Below are 23,875 nucleotides of genomic sequence, written 5' to 3'. Positions count from 1 at the left end.
AAGCCCTTCTCTGTGCAGTTCTCTGATTAAGGGCAGGCAGAGACTCTAAAGACAATCAAGGCTTTGAACAAGGCTCAGCGTGAACTGACCTTGTTCTCTTCTTCAGACAACAGCATCTCTGTGACTTCCAGACTGCGACACGTTTGCTAAAGACACAGGGAGCCCACACACTGGGTGGCTCTAGGCCTCCACCTTGGCCGACTTAAACTCCGCAGGAGCTGGTTAAGTAAAACACGCTGTGCGACGTGTGTAGGGGGACAAACGCCCCGATGTACTTACCTTCCTTATTTACAAGTCGTGACTTCTTGCAGTAGTAGGTCAGCTCCTGTTCACAGTGCTCCGCACGGTTAACTGTGGCCTGCAGTTGCTCCATGCTGGCCACGTAGTCGAAAAATCCAGCATAGGGCTTCTCTGGGTTGGTACTGCGGACTCTTGTTACATCGGAGCCATTGTGCTGGATGATGGCCCACGCAGTTTCTTGTATGCAGAAATGGGGGAAGAAAGAGAGGAGACCATCACTAGTCTGCAAAAGTTAAAATAAATAAAGAAAATCAAAATCACCTTTTATCTGAGTCAAAGTTTTCTAGTCATCAAACCTCTCTGAGAGGTAGAATCAACACAAATGGATTCTTAAAACTTTTAAATTATAGTAAAGTGACTTTTTTCCCTGAAATTTATACGATCGCCACGCATTTGCAGCGTTTTTATTCTACTTTTTCATATTAATTCAGCCAGAAAATATTCATGGTGAAAAATGTTAAGAAAACTGATTATTAAAATTTGTGGTGCATTTCATCAAATCTGACATTCTGCTTTTAGAAGATGCGTCATTATTTTTCTTCAAGAAAGAAAAAAATGACGCTATTATAACTGTAAAACATTGTTGATTGTTAACGCACCCTGAATTCAGAGATGTTACAATATGAAAAAAAAATGTATCTTTGAATTTGTAAAATATTTTAAATGACATAACGTAAACAATGACTTTTCTAGTCTTATTGTATGCTGCCAGCAAAAAGAAAGTCAAACGTTTATGGCCCGTATATATACCTCCCTTCAGACAATTTTTAATTATGAGTGTACATCTATTTCTGTTTTACACCAAGTTTTGGATAGAGGATTTTTTCATAACATGGGAAAATGTACAAAATATTTAAGTGGGGAATGCAGGATACAAAACTATATATAATATGATTATGATACACACACAAACACACACATAAATATATATCCATCGGACACAGATGTTAGGAAATTACACCAGAAATACATCTATTTCTTTTAAAATCAAATCTGAAATATTCATCTTGGTATCATGTGATGTGCATAGTTACGCAATGCAAATAGGAAGTTACTTTTTTTTTTTTTTTTTGTGGTACGCGGGCCTCTCACTGTTGTGGCCTCTCCTGTTGCGGAGCACAGGCTCCGGACGCACAGCCTCAGTGGCCATGGCTCACGGGCCTAGCCGCTCCACGGCATGTAGGATCTTCCCAGACCGGGGCACGAACCTGTGTCCCCTGAAGCAGCAGGCGGACTCTCAACCACTGCGCCACCAGGGAAGCCCCAGAAGTTACTTTTTTGAACATGCAGTACAGCATCAGCAACTCAACTAACACAAGAAATAATGTATCTTTGAGTAGGTGCTAGAGCTACCACTATTAGCACCTGAATGTCTGTAAACATTTCAATCATACTGATTACCAAAACTAGTTAGATGAAACAAAAATCCGACAAGGTTTGTAACAGAAGATGGCATATTGTATGTATCCTTCAACTTTCCCAGCAATAAATTTATTATATTTACTGTGATATACGCAGACTCAAGAACACATTAATGAAAAAGACCTCCGATTTAATAGGTGAGAAACAGATTGGAAGTTGTCAAAACTCTGCTATTAATGTGCTGTTAAATCACATAACTCTTCTGTATTAAGAAGAATATTCCAAATTGGAGGAAAAGAGTAGGTAGAAATCCCCGCCAGCCTCTTTTTAGCTAATACACTCACATGGATCAACACAATCAAAACAAGAAATTTCAGTCCCACCCGTCTCCTGGTCATCAGAATTTTGAGTAGAGAGGCCTGTTAAATAAATGAGACAGGAGGCAAATTTGACAGCCTTACTCCCCTCCACACGTGGATCATTATTTTCCTCTGAAACAATAGCTGTTACTTTTATTTCCACCTTGCATTTCAGCTCACCAAAGCGCTTTAACAGTAAATTATTTTCCTTAAAGAGGACATGATATATAAGCTCATGAAATTAATTATGGATGACCAGACAGCAGTACAGTGGAGAGATCACCAGGAGACCTGAGCTGCAGATCTGCCATGTGTCTGTGCCCTTAAGAAAGTCAGGCGAAATCTCAGCCTCCATTTGCAAATTTGGAAAAAAAAAAAAAAGGGCAGAATATAGGGGGCAATATATTAAGTCTGAAATTCTATCATTTCAGCCACACAATCTTGACTATTAGAAATTTAAGATTATTAACCAGGCAAATCTGTTAGCCTAGGCTCTGTTGGACTCTGCTTTTATTATTCAGCAGAATGATTCATCTTTTCTTGTGGGGAATCAATGGCATGCATGAAGCAGCTCATCTCCGGCTGAGTAGCTGCTGAAAGAGCAGGACAATAAACCTCCTTGAAACCTTTGTCTCTTTGCTTTTTGGGTCACCCTGAGAGGGACTTCCCTATCGCTTAGCATCCACTGGGTCATGAAGAACACGCTGTGTTCTTGTAAGGTCTCTTAAGGTATTGTAAGAAATCCAAGGCCATAGGTGCATGACAGCTGTTAAAGGGCTGCTCAGAGAAATGTTTCCTTTTGCAATTCTAAAATTTCCATTTGATAGTTTCTGTAAGTGATTTCATTTTCTAGTATAAAGTGCTACAAAGGAGGAAGTTGCGGGATGCCGTGCTTATCAGATAATCAAGATGTCCAGGGCAAAGCAGAGACAATGAAAGCATCACAATGGATTCTGAGCAATGGAAATGAGAGCCCAGCGTCCATGCTCCCAGTCGCATGTACTTTACTAATAGAGGAATGTCTGCAAACTATTACACTGTTCTTTCGGACGTGATTGTGTTACCTGATATTTCTACAAATACCTATTTAGAAATTACAACTACAAAAAAAGTAGCCTTCACAATGCGTAATTCAGTATTTTGTGATTTAATCTATCAGTTTTTCCACTATTAGAAGACTGATAGGTTCTGATTTGCTAACTACACTGATAGGTTCTGATTTACTAACTATAGTATCTCCAGCACGTGGGCTTGGCAAGTGCTGAAAAAGACATCAGTCACTGAAGGAATAAACATGTGAATGAATAAAAACAAAGTGTTGTCCAGACTAGAGCACAGCCTTCCAGGTTATCTGGTTGTGATTCTGTGGTGGCTCTGAGATGTTCATTGCCTCTTAACTATTTTAGAACTTTGTAAATAGGAGACATCTGATGCAACTGCAAAATAATGATAAGGCTGAAACTGTGAAGGGTATGAGACATCCCACTTGCAAGCTAACAAGTTATCTTGCCTTCTATACACATTGTATCTATTTATCTTTAACTCTCTCACTCTCTCTAGATGCAGTGAGTGGCAGATGCACCTAAGCCTACTGGAGTTGTACCACGAGAGAGGGACCCCCAAATTACAAGACTTGGAGCTTATAGAGGATGGCTGGCACGTCTCCACCCCGACAAAGAGTGAGAGAGGAACTCTGCAATGCAACAAATCTCTGAGGAGAGGGCGGTCAAGTTCTTAGGTTTTACAATGTAGGTAAATACCTCTGGGGGAGATAAGCTTCAAATCCCTCCAGGGAAATCCACTATCTCTAAGACATATTTACATTAAATTATCCTTTAACACAGACTTCCAGTTTTTTTGCTATTTGTTTTGCTTAGCAAGCAAGGCATTGTTTCCTTACAAGTAATTCTGTCTACAGACCAGCAAATTCAACCTGGTAGAGGTCGATGGGCTCCTCCACAAGAGAAGAAGCCAGTTTTGCCTCCCTTGGCCCAGTCACTTCAGCATTACTGATGTATGGATATATCTGTTCTTTGGATCCTCTTTGAACTGACTGTAGCAGCTTACCAGTTTCCTCAGGAATAAGGTTAAACATTAAACAAGATCTTCAAAACGTGAAGCTTTTTTTTTTTTTAGCTTTTATTTTTCTATCTGTGTGAGAGTCGTGATGTCATTTTTTTGAAAATTATCCTTTACCAAGTGCAAAGAGAGTTGTCAAGGTAAGGAAACACAGGGAAATAAGAAGAGACAGCAGAAAACCTATGAAATTAATATATATACTAAAACATTGAAAGGCAGTTTGGGTTTACTGGTGTCTCTCCCTGAAAGCGATTTCTAACATATAGATTGTATGTGAAGCAACTGAGTGATTAAGAACTCGATTTATCTTGGGCTGACTGCTATTTTCTAGTGTGATAACAGTGTAAAGAAAAAACATGCTGTTTAAGCAACACAGTTGCAGAGTATGCGTTCCTTCAGGATTAATAGCTGCGGGTGATAGAGGTGATAAAGACTGTAAGAGTGGGTAGGAAGTGCTGTGTTAAGGAAAGCTGGGAGATGAAAGAAAAGCTAGCATCCTGGAGCAAAACTTGATGTAAACAAGGCTGCATTTGAATAACGATAGTGAGTTATTAACTCTCATAGCTATTAAGAAGGTCTTTACTATTGAAATCCCTAAAGTAAAGATAGTTTTGCTATTATGTCTTTTTTTTTTTAATAAATGTATTTATTTACTTTTGGCTGCGTTGGGTCTTCGTTGCTGCACGCGGGCTTTTCTCTAGTTGCAGCGAGTGGGGGCTACTCTTTGTTGCGGCTCACGGGCTTCTCGTTGCGGTGGCCTCTCTTGTTGTGGAGCATGGGCTCTAGGCGCACGGGCTCAGTAGTTGTGGCACGTGGGCTCAGTAGTTGTGGCTTGCGGGCTCTAGAGCACAGGCTCAGTAGTTGCGGCGCCCGGGCTTAGTTGCTCTGAGGCATGTGGGATCTTCCCAGAACAGGGCTCCAACCCGTATCCCCTGCACTGGCAGGCAGCTTCTTAACCACTGCACCACGAGGGAAGTCTTAACACTCTCCAGACTTCTCATGAAAGGGTCTCAGGGGCCCCTATCTCAGAATCACATGGGGAGCTTGGATTTAATAGAGTAGACCTTGGTCTCTAAACTTACTGAGTCAGTGAAACTAAATCCAGGAGTCTTCGTAGTGGGGCACTGGGGAAAGGTGACTTTAAACCATAGAATTAGGGCTTCCCTGGTGGCGCAGTGGTTGGGAGTCTGCCTGCTAATGCAGGGGACACGGGTTCGAGCCCTGGTTTGGGAGGATCCCGCATGCCGCGGAGCGGCTAGGCCCGTGAGCCACAATTGCTGAGCCTGTGCGTCTGGAGCCTGTGCTCCACAACAGGAGGGGCCGCTATAGTGAGAGGCCCGTGCACCGCGATGAAGAGTGGCCCCCGCTTGCCACAACTAGAAGAAGCCCTCGCACAGAAACGAAGACCCAACACAGCAAAAATAAATAAATTAATAAAAAATAAGGAATGATATTTTTTAAAAAATCCCATAGAATTATTATTTTCACAAAAGTTAAAAAGCCACAGCTATACCTCTCAACAATTTCTCTGCGCTGAAACAACTGTCCTTACAGTACAATATTTGATGCTGAGACATTTCTTGAACATAAAACTATTTCTTTACAGAGAAAGCAATGGCTTTAGCGTACAAGAAGAACAAAAAAGCCCTATACGTTTCAACAGAGACAGCCACTGGGATTCATATTATCCTAATTATTTTTAAATTATATTTAGAATATTCTGCTTAGAAAGAATTTTCCGTTTGTAACATATTTTAGGAAATTATCCATTCAAAAGGGCTTTTCATTGTATCTTTTAGCTTGTAATGCTTAAAGATATTTAAATCCATGTGGAATCATCTGTTGGACAGTAATTCTAGACTAAGAGCTTTTTTTTTTCAGTTACACATTTGCAAGCTGCCAATTCAGCATATTGTCTTGCCTTCATAATTGGTATACCTGATTTCTGTACCTTGAGGATATGTTATTGGCTACAAGCAATGAGACATTGGTAGAATGTAGCCTTTTCTAGTGGAAACATTTTCAGGCTAGGAGACGGGACCAAGGTTTGATGTCTTGATCTATCCCTAATGATATTCCTTAGTCTGCCTCTGTCAACCTCCTTGAGTCTTGGTTTCCGCATTTGCAAAACCACATCAGTAAGTGAAGTTTCAAGCTGTAATGTGCATTTTTCACTGGGTTGTTACACTCTGGGACTGTCACTTTTGTTTGAATATGTTTCAATATTCCGGAGCTTCTGAAGGTACTTCCCTGTTTCCTAACTGGATTATCTGTGTCTCTGTCCACTGCTTGCTCTTCAAATGGCTTTAAGTTTTGTGAATGTCCTCTTTTTCATCAATACTTTTTGATAATTTTGCTAAAGCACCTTTAACCTCTGTGTGTGTATATATACATAAATCCACTGCTTCGAATTGCAGGGTTGAGGTGTGAGACTCAGGTAACTAAAATAGGCATATTAGTAATATGACAAGGTAAATGTTGATTTAATAGAAATGAAATAATTCATTCAATAAAATGAAATTAATAATTTCCCTACCATTGAGATGGTCATGAAAAATGTACACGGCCTATAAATCACTGAATTATTATGCATAATAAACCTAATGTAGGCATGCATGTGTGTGTGTACAGTCCATCCTCATTATCTGCAGATTCTCATCATTTGTGAATCTGCCTACTCACTAAAATTTATATGGATCCCAAAATCAGTTCTTGAGGTGCTCTTGTAATGTCTGTAGACACAAAGCAAAAAAACCGAGTTGCCCAATATGAATTGCAGCTGCCCAGCTGAAGTTGAACAGAGCCACACTCTGACTCCTTGCTTCAGCTCTCATACTGTAAACACGTATCCTATTTGTGCCATGGTCTTTGTGCTTGGTGATTTCACTATTTAAAGTGGCCTCCAAGCATAGAGCTGAAGAGCGGTCCAGGGTTCCCAAGCACAAGAAGGCTGTGATGTGCCTTCTGAGAACACATGTGATAGAAAAGCTTCCTTCAGGTAAGAGTTCTGGTGCTATTGGTTGTGAGTTCAATGTTAATGAATCAACAGTATGTGTTAAATAAGGTGTCTTTAGTCTGAAACACTAGTAAAGCAAGGTTATATATTGATCAGTTGATGAGAATACTATGACCAGAGGCACACAGGAACCTAATCTTACTGTAATTCCCTGGGAGCAATGGTTCAGTATTCACTAATTCAAGTGTCTGTGGTTACTTTACAGAACATTACTATCACAGATAATGAGAACTCGTGTGTGTGTGTGTGTGTGTGTGTGTGTGTGTGTGTGTGTGTGTGATATTACTTAAAGCTTTAAAGATTACAGATACTTAGAGGCATCTGAATTGCAGAATCAAAACTTCATAAAGCAAGTGCATATGAATAGTTCAGGGTGCTCTTGTGGGAATGCAGGATTCACAGGGATGCAGTGATAGACTGTTAAATCTCGCTCACAACACAAACAGAAAAAATCAGAAAGTTATTTGACGCTTAAATTCATATCTTTCATTTGCAAAATTTTCCTTTTCTCTCTGTGAAGTCTTCTCACATTTATTATGTTCAATTCTCACATAATAGAGCGGGGTGTTCTCTAAAGGTTGAGAACCACAGGTCGAAAACAGCTACTCCCAAACCTGGGTGCACAAAAGCATCAAATGGGGAGATTTTTAAAAACACTGATTTTAGGGCTTCCCTGGTGGCGCAGTGGTTGAGAGTCCGCCTGCCGATGCAGGGGACACGGGTTCGTGCCCTGGTCCGGGAAGATCCCACATGCTGCGGAGCGGCTGGGCCCGTGAGCCATGGCCGCTGATCCTGTGCGTCCGGAGCCTGTGCTCCGCAACGGGAGAGGCCACAACAGTGAGAGGCCCGTGTATCACAAAAAAAAAAAAAAAAAAAAAAAAAAAAAAAAAAAAACACTGATTTTATCGTCTCACCCCAACCCTCCTGCCTCAGAGCACTACCTGGAAGTCGTGCTGTGCCGACTGGGGAATTTCATTGAGGAGATAAACATGTAAGAGTCATCAGCTGTCTCAGGTTGCTTTGGCATTTGGAGCGGTGCTATGGTCTGAATGTTTGTGTCCTCCACTAAAATTCATATGTTGAATCACTAACCCCCAAAGGTAATGGTTTTAGTAGGTGGCACCTCTGGGAGGTCATGAGGTCAAGAGGGGGGAGCCCTCATGAATGGAATTAGTGCTCTTATAAAAGAGACCCCACAGAGCTCCTTCTATCATGTGAGGATACAAGAAGTCTGAAAGCTGGAAGGCAGCCCTCACCTGACAATGCTGGCACCATGACCTAGGACTTCCCATCGTCTAAAACTGTGAGAAATATTTCTATTGTTTATAAGCTACCCAGTCGGTGGCATTCTGCTACAACACCAAACAGACTAAGACAGGTAGCGTCCTCAACGATGGAGACAGCAAACAGAAGCCACCTGGTTGTGTTATATGAAAAATCTCTAAGACACATTCTATAGTAATTTTCCCGAATATGTGTGGCCAAGGTTTTACCACTACCCTGCAGTTTTCAGAATTACACATTAATACAAAGAAACTGTTGCTCCCATATTCAACTGGCTTCGCAGTTCCACATCTGAATGTGTGACAGACATCTCAAACTCAAAATGTGTAAAACTAAGCTCGTTATCTTTCCCTTCAAACCTTCTCTGACCACATCTCAAATAATGGCAACTTAATCACTCCCATTTTCCCAAGCCAAAAATGTGGTGTTAGTTTTTTGGTTCCTTTTGTTTTCTCATTCCTCACACATATTCAATGAGAAAATTTAATCTCTGTCCACCATCTACATTGTATCATCCAGTACAACCCACCATCTCCAGCTCTTGCCTGGATTCTTGCGTTACTTGAACTTGGTCTCCAAACAGACTTCCAAACTCCTATTATACATATACATCTTATCTCCATGTATGTACGTATTTGGTGTACACACACACACACACACACACACACACACACACATACATTTTCTAACTCCTTTCTACCCCTGCTCCTAGACAGGCATTTCCCAACACAGGAGCAATCATGATTTTATTAAAGGAAGTCAGATTGCATCTACCATTGCTTAAAACTCTCCAATGTCTTCTCAGCTCATTCAGGGTAAAAACCAGAGACCTTACATGTTGTAAGGACCCATGACTCTTCCTCTCCTGCCCCCACCCACTTGATTCCCTCTTGCTCTCCTACTACTCCCAGATTACTCACCATACTCCAGTCACACTTTATCTGCTGCTGTTTTCTGAACACACCTGGTGAGATCACCTCTCTCAGGACTTAGCACTTCCTATTTCCTCTGCCCGGAAGGCTCTTTCCCTAGATATTCACTGCCAGATTTTAAGTAGTAAATCCTCCTCTGCCAAGCCTCCTGCTTCAATTTCATATTTCCTTTTTCTGCTTATTTTGCTCCATGAAATGCTGACTTCCTGACGCAGCGCTATCCAATGTAAACTTTTTCCAATGATGGACTAGATGGCTATGGAGTAGTTAAAATGTGGCTAGTGAGACTGAGGAATTGGCTTTTAATTTAATCTTATTTTAATGAATTAACTTAAACTTGTAAAATTTGTTTCAAGTCACTTAGTTATATTAATTTTAATTAAATGTGAATCTAAATAGGCATTTGTTGCTGTGGCCACTACACTGGACTGCACGATTCATCTAGAATCTATGTGTGTTTGACGGTGAAGGGATCAAGTCTTTTTTACAATATTTACAGACAATTTTCCCCAGCACCACTTGTTGAAAAGACCATCTTTTCTTCACTGTTCATCAGTGCCACCTTTGCAATGAATCAACTATCCACATATGAGGGAGTCTGTTTATAGATTCTCTATGTTGCTTCATTGGTCTATTTGTTTATCCTTGTGTCAATTACATGCTGTTTTACTTAGCCTATCAATATAATGTCTATATTATATCTGGTAGAGTTGAGTCCTCCAACTTTACTTTTTAAGACTGATTTGGTTCTTCTTGTCCCTTCAAATTTACTGATAAATTGTAGAATCTGCTTGCCAATTTTCACGAAAAAAATTATACCAACGAACAAACACACTGCTGAAATTTTAATTAAGGTTTGCACTGAATCAATACCTAGTTGGGAAGAACTGACGTTTATACCACCGTATTGAGTTTTCCAATCAAGGAAACTTTCATATTTCTCCACTTATTTAGGATTTAATTTACCTCAGGAGTATTTTACACTTATCTGTATAAAAGTTGTACACAACTTTTTTAAGATTTATTACCATGTATTTGAGGTTTTTGATGCTACTGAAAATAGAATCTTCTAAAATTTCATTTTAATTGCTGGTATACAAAAATGAAATTAATTTTTACATTAACTTGATATCTAGTGATCATCCTAACTTTTAATAGTTAGTCTGTAGATTGTTGAGAATACTCTCAATACATAACCTGGCCATCTACAAATAATGAGAGGCATAGTTCTTCCTTTCCGGTACATGTATCTTTCATTTCTTTCTCTTGCTTTATTGCACTGGCTAGGACCTCCAAAACAATGGTGAACAGAATGATAATAGCAGGCACCTTTGTGTTAATGTTGGCAACAGGGGTAAAGTTTTCAATATTTCACAATAAACTGTGACATGTGCTGTAGGTTTTTTTATGGGTCCTCTTTAACAAATTAAGTAAATTTTCTTCTATTGGTAATTTACTGAGCTTTCTTTTTCTCTTTATCATGAATGGATGTTGAATTTAATCAAACACATATTCCAAGACTATTAATTCCTCTTTAAGTTTATGTAAGTAAAGAATTCAAGACTAAAATTCATTTATGCCCAAATTTAAAAAGTAAATATTTTCAAAGCTTTCATGTGTATCAACCTTTTTTCTTTTATTATTATTATTTAAAATATTTTTCCACTTTATGTTGGCAAAAATTGTATATATGTATGGTTTGTAATGTGATGGTTTCATATGAATATACATTGTGAAATGCTCACCATAAACAAGCTAATTAGCATTTATTACCACAGTTGTTACATTTTTTTTTCTTTTCATCCCCCTACTCCCCTCCCCTTGGGCTACCACCTGTTTGTTCTCTGTATCTGTGAGTCTGTTTCTCTTTTGTTATGTTTGTTCATTTGTTTTGTTTTCTAGATTCTACTTATAAGTGAAATCATATGGTGTGTATCAATCTTCTAAGAGGAATAAAGTCTATCCTTTTTGTTTTGGGACTTAATAAGACACATTTATTATTAGATGTTCTACACAGATACCACATGCATAGAAAATAATGACATTTTAAATCACCACCATTAAACTATTTTTTAAAGATTTACTTTAAGTTCTTCTACTGAACAATATACATTTTAATCAAGTTGCAAATTATGTCAACCTCTTACTTGTTTCATTTTAATTTTGTGTGTTTAAAATTTAACTATTAAATGAAAATTGATTAACTCACCAGTCATATTGCAATATAGAAGAAATGGTTCCAGGGGACCACTTCCATCTGCATCTATATAGTAAAATCCTGAAGTATTTCCTCTATGCTTATAGGCTTCACATGACTGCTCATAGATAGCTGTAAAAAAAAAAAAAAGTAGCATCATAAGTGAAATAGTATAAAATTAATTTCTTTAATTTTAATTTGGACACAGAATACTCCAAGTCTTGAAATTTGTATGTACATTACTGACCAGGAGAAAAGGTAACACACACTTTAAAACAAAACTCATTTTTTAAATTATTATGGCTGAAAGAAGGTTAGGTAGAAAAAAGGAAGAATGAGATTGTATTTTATGGCATTTCTTTTTATGATTAAAGGAATATGAGAATAAAAAGTTAGTTCATTTTTACATTAGGTAAAACAACAAAGGAGATGGTAGGTGTTTTAAATGTTAAGATCCTTATAAGTATAATGTGACTTCCATTTTGGACATGCATCCAAATGGATCTTTTGACAACCATTTTGGAATTTCTAATTCTAGTATCACCTTGTAATAACCTAACATGTGAAGCACAATAGTGTAATCTCCTTAAATAATCTACTGTTATTCAAAAATTATGCAATAGAAAAGTTTTAAATAATGCGTCAACTAGTCTCCTTTCTCACATAAAATTATCTATAGGTAAAATCCTTTTTTCCGTAAAAGAAATAGGATTTACAAAGCTTCTCATGAATAATTTTAAAAGTAATTTACATAAGAAACTTTCTCTAATGCTCTGTAATAAGAATTTAAGATAATTAAAATTCAAAGCAGAAGAAATATAAAATATATGCCCTCAGGTGGTCTCAGTGTGTTTTGATCCATAATTGGATGTTTTTAATTACACAATTATATATTTGCCATGTACAAGGTTTGAGATTAACAACCGTATATGATGCATTCATCTCATTGAACACTTGGCCAAATGTAATGGTGATTTCCATCAAGCTTTTAATTTTGTGAAATGAGAAATAAACCATCCCCTGAATATCATTCCTTGATCTATTCTAAATTTTCAAAATTATGTTAATGAGTTTTTAGATCATATGAAATAATGTAACTAATTTTCTCAATGTTACAGAGATTTCAGATAATCATACATATTAACTTCTCTACTCCTCCACAGTTTCTTGGTTTTATTTTATTGCTATTGTATATTACACAGACAGAAATATAAGATGGATTGGTTTCTAGTCACATTTGTATTTTGTGCAGTGAAGTGGACATATGAAAATGGTTCATTTATATATTACTATACGCGCATACATGCGTTGATAAATTCTTTGAAAGAGGCTGGGATATAAACATAACTTTGCAGAGAGGGCTGGTATTAGAAAGGACACACAATTGCATGAGGGTAATTGGGAGTACTTCTGCTTTATGTGTGTTACTTGGCTTTTTATAACATGACTGTTTAACATATTATTTTCTAGTAAAACCTTTTAAAAGACCCCCATCACTCACCCTCCCTCAACTCAGGCTAACGATACTGATGGCTTCATTATAATTGGGTTTGTCATCCTGGCCCCATTTCCCAGAATGGTCATTGGCAAAACCCTTCGGCTCCCTTTAGACTACCTGCTCAAGAACCTAATAAATTAACTCAATGATTGGATCAAATTGTGGGCCACAGATGAAAATACGTTATTTATTCACCATCTGATTTTTTTGGCTCAGAGATGTTTGTGTTTATATTTGTATTTAGTCATTGATAACAGTTGAAAATAAACAAATAGTCAATTAAAACACATTCTATTAGCTTTCTGTTTTGAGTTAGTTACTATAATTGGGATGATACCGGATATGAAGAATTAAAATACACCGTCTCTTTGCTGCTGGTGACTTGGGACAAGTGACTTGGCCCTGGCTTGAGTGACAGCACGCGTTCTTCCTGTTCTTAAGAGGCACTCCAACCCACACAAGCTGATGCCCCAGGAAAGACTGGCTGCAGTGGTGAAGGCACGAGGGTGAGGCCAGAAGGTCCCGTGGCCCCTGCTCACGCCCTTTCCAGCCCTGAGGCAGGACTTCTGAGGGTCCCTTGTGGAGCCTCCAGGGGTGGGAGCCCAGGATTCCAATCTCAACTCCAGCAGGAGTACAAAGCAGTGCACAGTGAAGAGACGAGAGTGGGACTGCACCTAGCGCCCTTGCCTGAAGTCATGGCCACGGGCCAATAGTACTGAGAGTTAAGCTGCTCAGCAATGTCAGCAGCAATATGAAAAAATGGGAAGGAAAAAATGGGCATTTGGGTCTCCCCATCCCACGTCCTGAACAAGTAGACAAGAAAATGACATGAGTCTTATGACACATGCAAAACTTTTCACCAGGAAAAAAATGAACGGCTTCTAACACAGGAAAAGAGTATTTGGTTGTGGTCCCAGCCTCTGGAGCATCATTGCAAGGGTTCACGTTCTCACTGTGCCTCAACTATTCCAGGAGCTTCTGGGCATGGTGATTAATCTCTCCCTGTAACCTAGTAAACTAGGGATAATAACAGTGACTACACCCACCTACTAAGGTGGTCAGCAGAATTAAAGAAGTTGGGACATGTAAAATACTAGAGCAGTACCTGGCATTTAGAAAATACTCAATAAAATTAACTATTATGATTAATTCCATTTCTACCATCCTTATTCTCATCATCCTTATTAATGGAGTTGCAAGAGAATTGAAGGATCACCTATTCTGCACTGTATTTTATGCTTATCCTTAGCTACCTTTGTTTTCTACACGTGTTTTCCCCTTACCAGCTCTCTTACTCTTTTCTGTCTTGCTTTATTTTATGTGCTTCTGTAAGCTACCTTGACTACTTTATGAAAAGTGTGGACTAAAAATAAACTAGAAATCAACTGAATGCTAATAAGATCCAGGGTTGTACACACATGGACATATATACACACAACAACAAAAAAGGGAAATAAATAAGGGAATCAGGACAGAGGAAAGAACCACAGGTGTGTGTGGCTTACAGTTGTGGCAAGTTGCTCCCCTGTATCCAGTGTTTGTACAGTTGCAGTGAAAGGTGTCCCAGGTCTGGGAACATTGACCACCGTGTTCGCAATAGTTGGGCAAACACCTAAAAGAAGGTGCAGATACAATTACTACTATTCATTTTGAGAAATCACAAAATACTGCCAATGTATACATGATCATGTGAAAGAAGAATGTCAACAGTAACCTAAAGAGTAAATACAGTGTGACTAATGGTCATTCCATTTGTCGTTATGGTACCTTAATCACAAAACTAAACCTTAGATCAATAAATTCATCAGGTTTCAACCAATTCTCAGGTAGCTGTGACTGCTTAATTTTCAACATGTCGTACTATATCATAGCCCTTTCTTTTCCCTAGTGACATAACACTAATTCAATATGTTGCCAGAAACATCAATAGTTTACATAAAATAACAACATTTAATCATACTGATTTACTATACTGAATATTTAAAGGAAGAGGGAATAAAGAAGAGAGAAGGAAAGAAGGAAGTGGGAGAGAGGGACATCTCTATTCACTTGGTGTATACATCCAGGAATGTTGAAGATGTACAGTATAGATGCACAAACTCCAAGCAGTGGGTGAGGGTGCATTAGGATGCTGAATCAAAATCACAGGGGCTCCCAGGATATTTTAAATTTTTAAGAGAAATACAGGCATACTCGACATCTGTCCAGCACTGCGCAACTTATTGGCTTGAGGTAGTTAAATTTTAACATTAAATAGTAATACATTCCACTTAATCATGTCCTATCTTTGAGAAGCTGGAGTCTTAGTAGTTGTTAAAAAGTAACACCATGTGAAATCAAGTTGAACAAAAGTAAGGGTAGCAGTGTCTGATCTGATCCCAAGCTTTGAAAGGTTGTACACTACATTAAAAATAAACTTAAAATATTTTTCAAATTTTATATATATAATTAAAAAAATATATAAAAGTAATATACGTATAAATTACTTTTTAAAAGGTTTCTAAATTGTTAGGACAGGGCTTCCCTGGTGGCACAGTGGTTGAGAATCCACCTGCCAAGGCAGGGGACACGGGTTCAAGCCCTGGTCCAGGAAGATCCTACATGCTGCAGAGCAACTAAGCCCGTGCGCCACAACTACTGAGCCTGCGCTCTAGACCCCACAAGCCACAACTACTGAAGCCCACACACAGAGAGCCTGTGCTCTGGAACAGAGAAGCCACCACAATGAGAAGCCTGCACACCTCAACTACAGAAAGCCCACGCACAGCAACGAAGATCCAAAAATAAATAAACTAATTAATTAAAATAAATAAATAAATAAATTGTTAGGACATAAACACTTGTAAAGTTGCCTGGAACTCAGCCACTGTTTAAATGAAAATGTTAGTTATATCTTTTGGCTTAGGACACTGTGAAAAAATTACTGAAATACATTAAGGTACCCTGGACAAAAAAGTTGAAGAGCTTCTGGTATCAACTCAAATAGCCCTGATCAAATAACTGATGCTTTTTAGAATTTAAATTAAAAGTTATATTGAGACCAATGCTCTCATTCACCCCAGAATAAAAAAATAAATAAATTACAAAACCTGTCAAGAATATATACTTGATGAAGTTTCTGCCACCTCCTTTTTTAAAACTAAGACTGGGAACTTCATGTTTTGCTTTTAGGATTTTCCCAATTTTAACTGAAAATAATGTTACTGCTTTTCCTGATTATAAAAAACAGATATGCACTGTACAGAAATCAAACAATATAGGAAACAATAGAGAAGAAATATAATTTATAATTTCAATATATAAAAATTACCACTATAAACATATATGTGTGTGTGTATAATGTATTATGTTCATAAATGTAATCATAAAGTACACGCTACTTTACAACCTTTTTAAGGATTCAAAAATAAATAATGGGCATCTCTCCATGCCAATTAAATTTATATGTATTTTAGCATTTTTATAGATTCACAGGAATCTATTCAAAGAATATTTAAACAGGTATTTAATTTTTTAAGCATTTCAAATCAATAACAATCTAGAAGAAAGAGGGAATTTTAAAAATAAAATTAAAACAATTCTAATTGGTAATCAGAAAAGAAAAGGACAGAGAAGGCTATTCTTTAACGGACCTTGAACAATGTTTTAAAAGGGAGCAGATATAAGTGACTACACCTAAAATTCTAAAGAATGAATCTATTGGGATACATGTACTGTTTCTATTTGATCTGCTGCAAAAGATACTGTGTCCATTTTCCTAGATTCCTGTTAGACTTGACTTTTCATATTTTTTAATTACAATGTGAAAGACTGGATTGTGGATTTTATTTAAATTCATCATATAGTAGTTCTATTTGACTACTAGTAACCTATGGCAAATTACATTGTATAGTGAAGTACTGATTCTCACTAAAGGTTTTAAACAATTATCTTTTATACTTTTCTCCCTGAGAGTCATTTCAACACAAAGTAGAACATAAACAAATGAATATATCAACATGCCCCAAACTGAAGTGGCGTGTATGATTTTATTTATTTATGGCTGTGTTGGGTCTTTGTTGCTGTGTGCGGGTTTTCTCTAGTTGCGGTGAGTGGGGGCTACTCTTCGTTGCAGGGCGCAGGCTTCTCTTGTTATGGAGCACGGGCTCTAGGCACACAGGCTTCCGTAGTTGTGGCATGTGGGATCAGTAGTTGTGGCCTACAGGCTCTAGAGCGCAGGCTCAGTAGTGGTGGTGCACGGGCTTAGTTGCTCCATGGCATGTGGGATCTTCCTGGACCAGGGCTTGAACCCATGTCCCCTGCATAGGCAAGTGGATTCTTAACCACTGCGCCACCAGGGAAGCCCCAGTTGATATTCTTAAAAAGTTGATATCAAAAGATTTCCTTAATACTATTGCTTAATAAGTGGTTTAGGTCCAAGCAACTTAATAAATATTTATGCCCTTAACAATTGTCACCCCTACCCCACTCCCACTTGGGTTTCTGCCCCAAGACATGGGGACATAGAGGACAGCTCCCTTTGCAGTTCTATCCTCACCTCCATCGAGGGACTGATGGCCATCAGCCTGAGTCAGCCCCCACCCAGGTTTCCTTGCAGGTCCACAGAGGACAAGGGGAGGGCTTCTAGATGAGTGTGTGTGTGTGTGTGTGTGTGTGTGTGTGTGTGTCTGTGTCTGTGTCTGTGAGTAAGAAAGGTGTGAGTGTGTAAAGAGTATAGGAATGATCTTATGAGTGTGCAGGTGCGTTTGTAAAGATGCTATGGGTCTATGAGAGTAGGTGTGTGAGTGTGCTGTGTATGGATGAATGAGTGAGGAGGGGTGTGTGTGTGTGTGTGTGTGTGTGTGTGTGTGTGTGTAGACTGTGTGTGACAAGTGACTTTGAGATATGTGAGTATATGCATGTATAGATGTGTGTGGGAGATTTGTACAATGACATTAGTTTACACATAAAGAATGTGTGTAAATGACTGTGTGGGTGTGAGTGTGAGCATGTATGTAAATTTATGTACACCTTTATGTGTAGGTTTGATCCAACTTAAAGTTAGTTACAGTAAAAAGAGAACTACATTGTTTAAGATTCTGTCAGATGTTTTTTTTTTGGCTGTGCCTCATGGCTTGCAGGATCTTAGTTCCCCAAAAAAGGATTGAACCTGGCCCTTCGGCAGTGAAAGCACGGAGTCCTAACCACTGGACCACCAGGGAATTCCGTCTGTCAGATTTTTAAATATATTTTTAATGTTCCTCCTGGTTTCAATTGCAATTTATTAAGCCATAAATTCTGTGTTTAATCTACATAGATTAAGCATGAACCGCAATACATGTTGATGTGCACCTAGGGAAGCGGTACAACATGGCAGGTAGCACGCAGGGGGACTTCCTGGAACCAGGGGGCTTGGATCCGATGCTGGGCTCTGCCTTTAGCCATGTCCTCTTAGCCAACTTACTTAACCGCTCTGTGCATCTATTTCCATGTTTACAAGAAACAAACACTCTAAGAACAGGTTCTAAGGGTTTTTGTGAAGATTAATTTAAATACATATTAATTTATTTATTTAAAATAAATTTTAGAACAGAGTCATTGCACAAGTCTCTCACACAATGCATAAGCTCACGCACATATCCAAAATCGCCCTACATACTCATACAAGTCATGACACACACAATGACACAAGTCCTCAAGCATTAACCCATGCATGTGTACACTCACACATGCACACGCTCACACACAGCCACACCATCCCTACACACACACTTGTAACGTCATTCAGACACATTCCCAGGCCCTTCACTCACTCACATCACCCTACATAAGTCACTCACACACACACACAAACCTAAATACTAATTCATGTTAAGTTAGAATACAACCTACTAAACAGGGTTTCTTTTAAGTCTCTATTTAATAATGCTTTGGAAGCTATGTCAACAGGTATAGCATATACGACCAAGACAGGTGGATACATATTTTCTTCTGAATATAAGAGAATGGAATGAACTTAGAGATACTTTTGGAAGTTTAAAAGGTATACAAATATAAAAGGTACGTTGGTTTTTGCTGTTATTTTTAAGATTTCCAGGGTTACCATCAGCCTAAAATTTTCTTTAAAAAATGTATAGTCAAGATCTCTCCATAATTTGCTACTTCTGAAAAGCGTTTTTCAGGTGTGGTACCGAAACCGTAATTCTCCTACTGTGCTGTGTCATGCTCTGTTTTACAAGCGTGCACCTCCGGAAAGCGGGCAAGATGGATTCCTTGTGTAAATGGCAGCTTCAGAGAAACCCACGTTGGAGAGGTGTGGGTCTACCTGTACCAAAAGAACGTTCTGCGATCTGAGACGGTCAAAATGACCATCACTCACAGTGTGGATGACCGAACCTCCCCACCCATTGAGGGTGAGGGCTCCCTGCTTCTGTGAGTGAGATCCACCTCAAGAGAGCTGGCCCAAAGAGCCTTGCTACAGGGCTTCCCCAAAATCAGGATTAACGTTCCTGAGCTGGCGTGGCTGTAATTACGGAGATGGTCACTGTCATTTATTCCCCAAATCAAGCCAATTGAGGTTTATCGTCTCAATTCTCCCTTTATCATCTTTCACTATAGAAAGTAGTATTTTCTCTACAAATTGAGTTAAATAAACACATATTCATAGAGAGGAAATGATGGTCTTCTAATCCATTGCTAAATAAGATTATAATTATTTTTTTCTACACATAGAATAATATCTACTAGTGTTCAAAACAGGATCAACAGACATTGATAAACAGTCTTCAGATATAAAAGATGTGTATTTATGTTGATAAAATGTTTCATACAAATAAAAAGTTATTTTTAAAGCTCAGAATTTGGGACTTCCCTGGTGGCACAGTGGTTAAGAATCTGCCTGCCAATGCAGGGGACATGGGTTCGAGCCCTGGTCTGGGAAGATCCCACATGCCACGGAGCAACTAAGCCTGTGCGCCACAGCTACTGAGCCTGCGCTCTAGAGCCCGCGAGCCTCAGCTACTGAGCCCGCATGCTGCAACTACTGAAGCCTACGCACCTAGAGCCCGTGCTCCGCAACAAAAGAAGTTACTGCAATGAGAAGCCCACACACCGCAATGAAGAGTAGCCCCCGCTCATCACCGCAACTAGAGAAAGCCCGCACGCAGCAATGAAGACCCCACGCGGCCAAAAATGAAAAAAAAAAAAAGTTAAAAAACCTCAGAATTTATCTGTTTGCTCAGAATATATATTGAACACTACTACACGGTTGGGGTTAAGTTTGTCACATTGCTTAATTTTTTTTAATCTGGAAAGGCTATGACATTCCACTGAACTCAATAATTAAAAATAACTGCCTTGATGACTGGCAAGATTATTTGGCTATAGTTGCCCATGCCTAAAAATACTTTAAAATTATTAACTATCAATTATTATATTAAAAGTTACTTGTCCTCTGCAATGAACGCCCAAAGCTTGCACTAGCATGCCCTGTACTGGAGTTCCTATTGAAACTACTGGATCATCCTCACACCTTTATCAACACTACGGCTCCAAACTTTTTCACAGGGAGTTTCCTCTTCATTTGCCCTGCAGAGAAGATAGTAATGGGTTCTTCAAGGTACACATCAGGACCATAGCAACCAGTTAAATTCCTATGCCTCTGAAATATTATTCAGCTGTCATGGAAGCAAAAGCCAGTTGGATAACTGACCACATAGGTCTCTGATTTACTGGTACCTGATGGTCTAGATTACTGTTAGGGTTTCCTAAGCTATTGCGTTTAATGATATATTTTTGATACATTTATACCCCTCTAAAATTATAGCAGCATCAACATCACCTTTTGTGAACTGGTAGCTATTTGTACATATAAATAACATGGTCACATGTCTTCTAGCTAAATTTTATCACTGGAAATATGAAGTATAAAACTAAAAGAATATTTTCTTATTTCTAATGTGAATATTATCTCTTTCCTGTGGAACAGATGATGGTAAGAAAAAGGAGCGAAAAATGTTTGTTTTACATACAAATTTCAATCTGCTGCCAAAAGTTTGAAAACGGGCAGGTCAAAATAGAGAAGTGAGATTGCCTTTACCTGTCTGTGATTCCACATGAGTCTATCTGAAGGTCGCTGAAGTTCCCAAGGGACTCCTGCTGAACTGAAATCAGATCTACCATCTCGTGATTGATAGAAATGCGTCTCATACATCCCTGAAACCCACCAAGTGGACTTTTACATTTGGATCCAAAGCTGTTGTCAGGACAACCTGATAAAAACAAAACAATACAAAGTTGATCAGGATACATCATAATGAATCAGGACTCAGTATCTTCACTAAAAAAATTTTTAAAATAGGCATTTGATTATTAAATTGAAATGGAGGGGAAAGCCTACTGCAGTCATCATTCATTTGATCTAAATTACACATAGCAATTCATACAAACATATTTCTCTTTATTACCATAGGATTCATAGGAAATTACTACTGTTATAATAATTACGTGCAAGGATACTAACTTGATCCCAACTTTAGAAATACACAGATCAGCTCCAGTATCCTGAACATGTCATTCAGCAGTATTAAATTATATATAACTCAAACACAGGAACTTAGTCTTTTGGGATGCAAAGAGAAGAGCATAAAGGATGAAAGCATGCACTGTAGACAAGAAAAGATAAATCAATAATGCTGAAATACCTTTGTGTTTAAGGCTATTCGGAAAAGGAGTTACGATGACTTGGAATAAAATTACAACTATTTATGTAATTAAATACTTTTCATATGCATATAAGAGCCACATATACATGCATTTTAATAAATCATAATGGCTTAATGTCAAAAACATTTCATTGTTTGACTTTATTTATTCTCTGCCTCATAAAGGAGTGTTTCATTTATATTGATTTTTTTTCTAACACTTATCTAAGACCTGTTTCTAATTATTTAAATAATAAAGAACTATAATATTAACCATTTCTGTCTGGGGTTTAATGATGTTCTCAGTGTTTCTCTATCCAAGTGAAATAAACAATTTTATGGAGTATGAACACATATATTATACTTATGTATTTTTCATTAATCTTTCTGAGCTGTTATGGTTGTCAACCACTAATATAATTTCAAAGAATAAGAAATGAATCAGCAATTCCCTAACTCCTGTACAATCCATGCTAGTTTTCTACCGGGGAATTTCCATTATAATTAAATATTTTGACAGAGGATGTTTCTCCTTAATGCTTTTTTTTCCTAACAAAATACTTTTACCCAGCAAGGAAAGGCCAGGATTCATACTTAAAACTGTTATCAGGCACATTGATATATTTTAAGCAATGGAGACTGAAATTTTAAATTTAATATATCAAGAAAAGGGGATGAAAGTTTTTTCAGTATCAGTTAATTGTACATGGTTCTACACACACTTTCAGTGCTTAAAATTCTTCTGTGGTATAGGATACAGTTACCATAATCTGGATGTGTTTTCTAGATGACTTATTAACCAATTAAGAATGTTAAAATAAAACCCGAGAGGGTAGCAGTTCAATAATATTTGGGGGCAGCTACAATATGCCAGGAATATAAACAGCGCTGCTAATCTCCTTTTCTCCAGGTGGTGTTTCCTGACACATTTCAAACTATTTCAGAATAAAATAAATTGTGTGGTATGCCTCTATAGGGAACAAAACTAAGCAAACTCACAGTCACAAGGAGAGGTCATGGAACTTTACAGAGAGCACAGCGGTCATATTATGAGGCCCTTCACATTCCTGGCTACAATGTTTAATAAGCAAGAGATTCTAAAGAACAAAGTAGGGTTCAACCCAGGTGAGTCTCATTAGCCTAGGATAACAGACATCCACAGGTTAATATAATGCAACAGCAGAGAGAAATTCAGCACTGAACTGGTTTGGGATGAAAGTTCTAAAATATGAAGGTATCTAGGGAATACTTTCATGCTGAATTAATGGATGGATCCATTACTAGAGGCAGGCAGCATGTTAAGCACCTCTGAGATGGCAGATAAATGATCACCGCACGTACCAGAAGGAAGATGTCGGGTTTGACTTCAGGGTGGTGTAGCCAGTTCACTGGATGGATAATGTCTGATTTATACAAGCAGGAGTGTGAGGATTCTGCACAGTCTAGTATCTCTAGCTTGTGCTACATGGTGTGTTATTCAATCGCACAAAGATTGCATAGGGGAATACACAGAAGTTAGACTTTCCTCCATCCTCAATCTGGAGAACCCAGATTTAAATTTTATAGTTTATAAATGATAAAAGCTGACCTCAGTAAGTTTTTGAAAGGCATACATTTGAGGAGGGAGAAAACGTAAACAATGATGGGCAAAGAGTGGCGTGCGGCAGTAGATGCAGAATGCTGTGAGTTCCGGGCAGCCCGCTCTCTCAATAGTCACACTCAAGACTGACACGGAAAGCAAATACAACCCAGGCTGGTGGGACAGACTGCCCCAAAATTAACTACCTAAAAAAAGCCCTCCATCTAGATAAAACAGATCCTAGGAGTAAAGGGGACTCTCAGCCACACGGCGGAGAAGGTTTTCTAGGGTGACCAACCGCCAAGTTTGCTCTGGGGGTGGGAAGCAGGGAGGCTGTTCCCAGGACTCCAGGCTTTCAGTGCTAAAACGGGAGAGCTGGTGGTGCAGCAAAAATAGAAATAAGACTTCTCTTAAATAAAAATGAGACTTCTATTTTCTGATAAACAAGGAAAATAAGGAAACAGTGAACAGGCTGGGAAACAACATAAACAGGCCTGAAAGAGTTAAGCAGTCTTGGTTATTCTTTAGCTGTTACTACTAACCAACACTTGTAGCTGGACTTCTCCTTCACAAAGATGATTACTCTCT

At 38.4% G+C, this 23,875-nt stretch overlaps 1 protein-coding gene across 7 annotated transcripts in view; it reads right to left on the bottom strand.

Annotated features, from left to right (window-relative positions):
* The window catches only part of CNTNAP4 (contactin associated protein family member 4), a 264,366-nt gene that overhangs the window by 58,278 nt on the left and 182,213 nt on the right, over positions 1–23,875 (bottom strand). For all 7 annotated transcript variants that reach the window (XM_060000066.1, XM_060000069.1, XM_060000072.1 and 4 more), the window contains 4 exons: positions 21,105–21,276; positions 14,533–14,639; positions 11,542–11,661; positions 280–477 (listed from right to left, as the gene is read on the bottom strand). In XM_060000066.1, the coding sequence (XP_059856049.1) occupies positions 280–477; positions 11,542–11,661; positions 14,533–14,639; positions 21,105–21,276 (597 nt within the window). The remainder of the gene's footprint in view (positions 1–279; positions 478–11,541; positions 11,662–14,532; positions 14,640–21,104; positions 21,277–23,875) is intronic.

Source organism: Delphinus delphis, chromosome 20 (genome assembly GCF_949987515.2).
Source record: "Delphinus delphis chromosome 20, mDelDel1.2, whole genome shotgun sequence".
Taxonomy (NCBI): Eukaryota; Metazoa; Chordata; class Mammalia; order Artiodactyla; family Delphinidae; genus Delphinus; species Delphinus delphis.
Note: the sequence above shows the minus strand (reverse complement) of the source record. Positions and strands in the feature narration are given on the sequence as shown.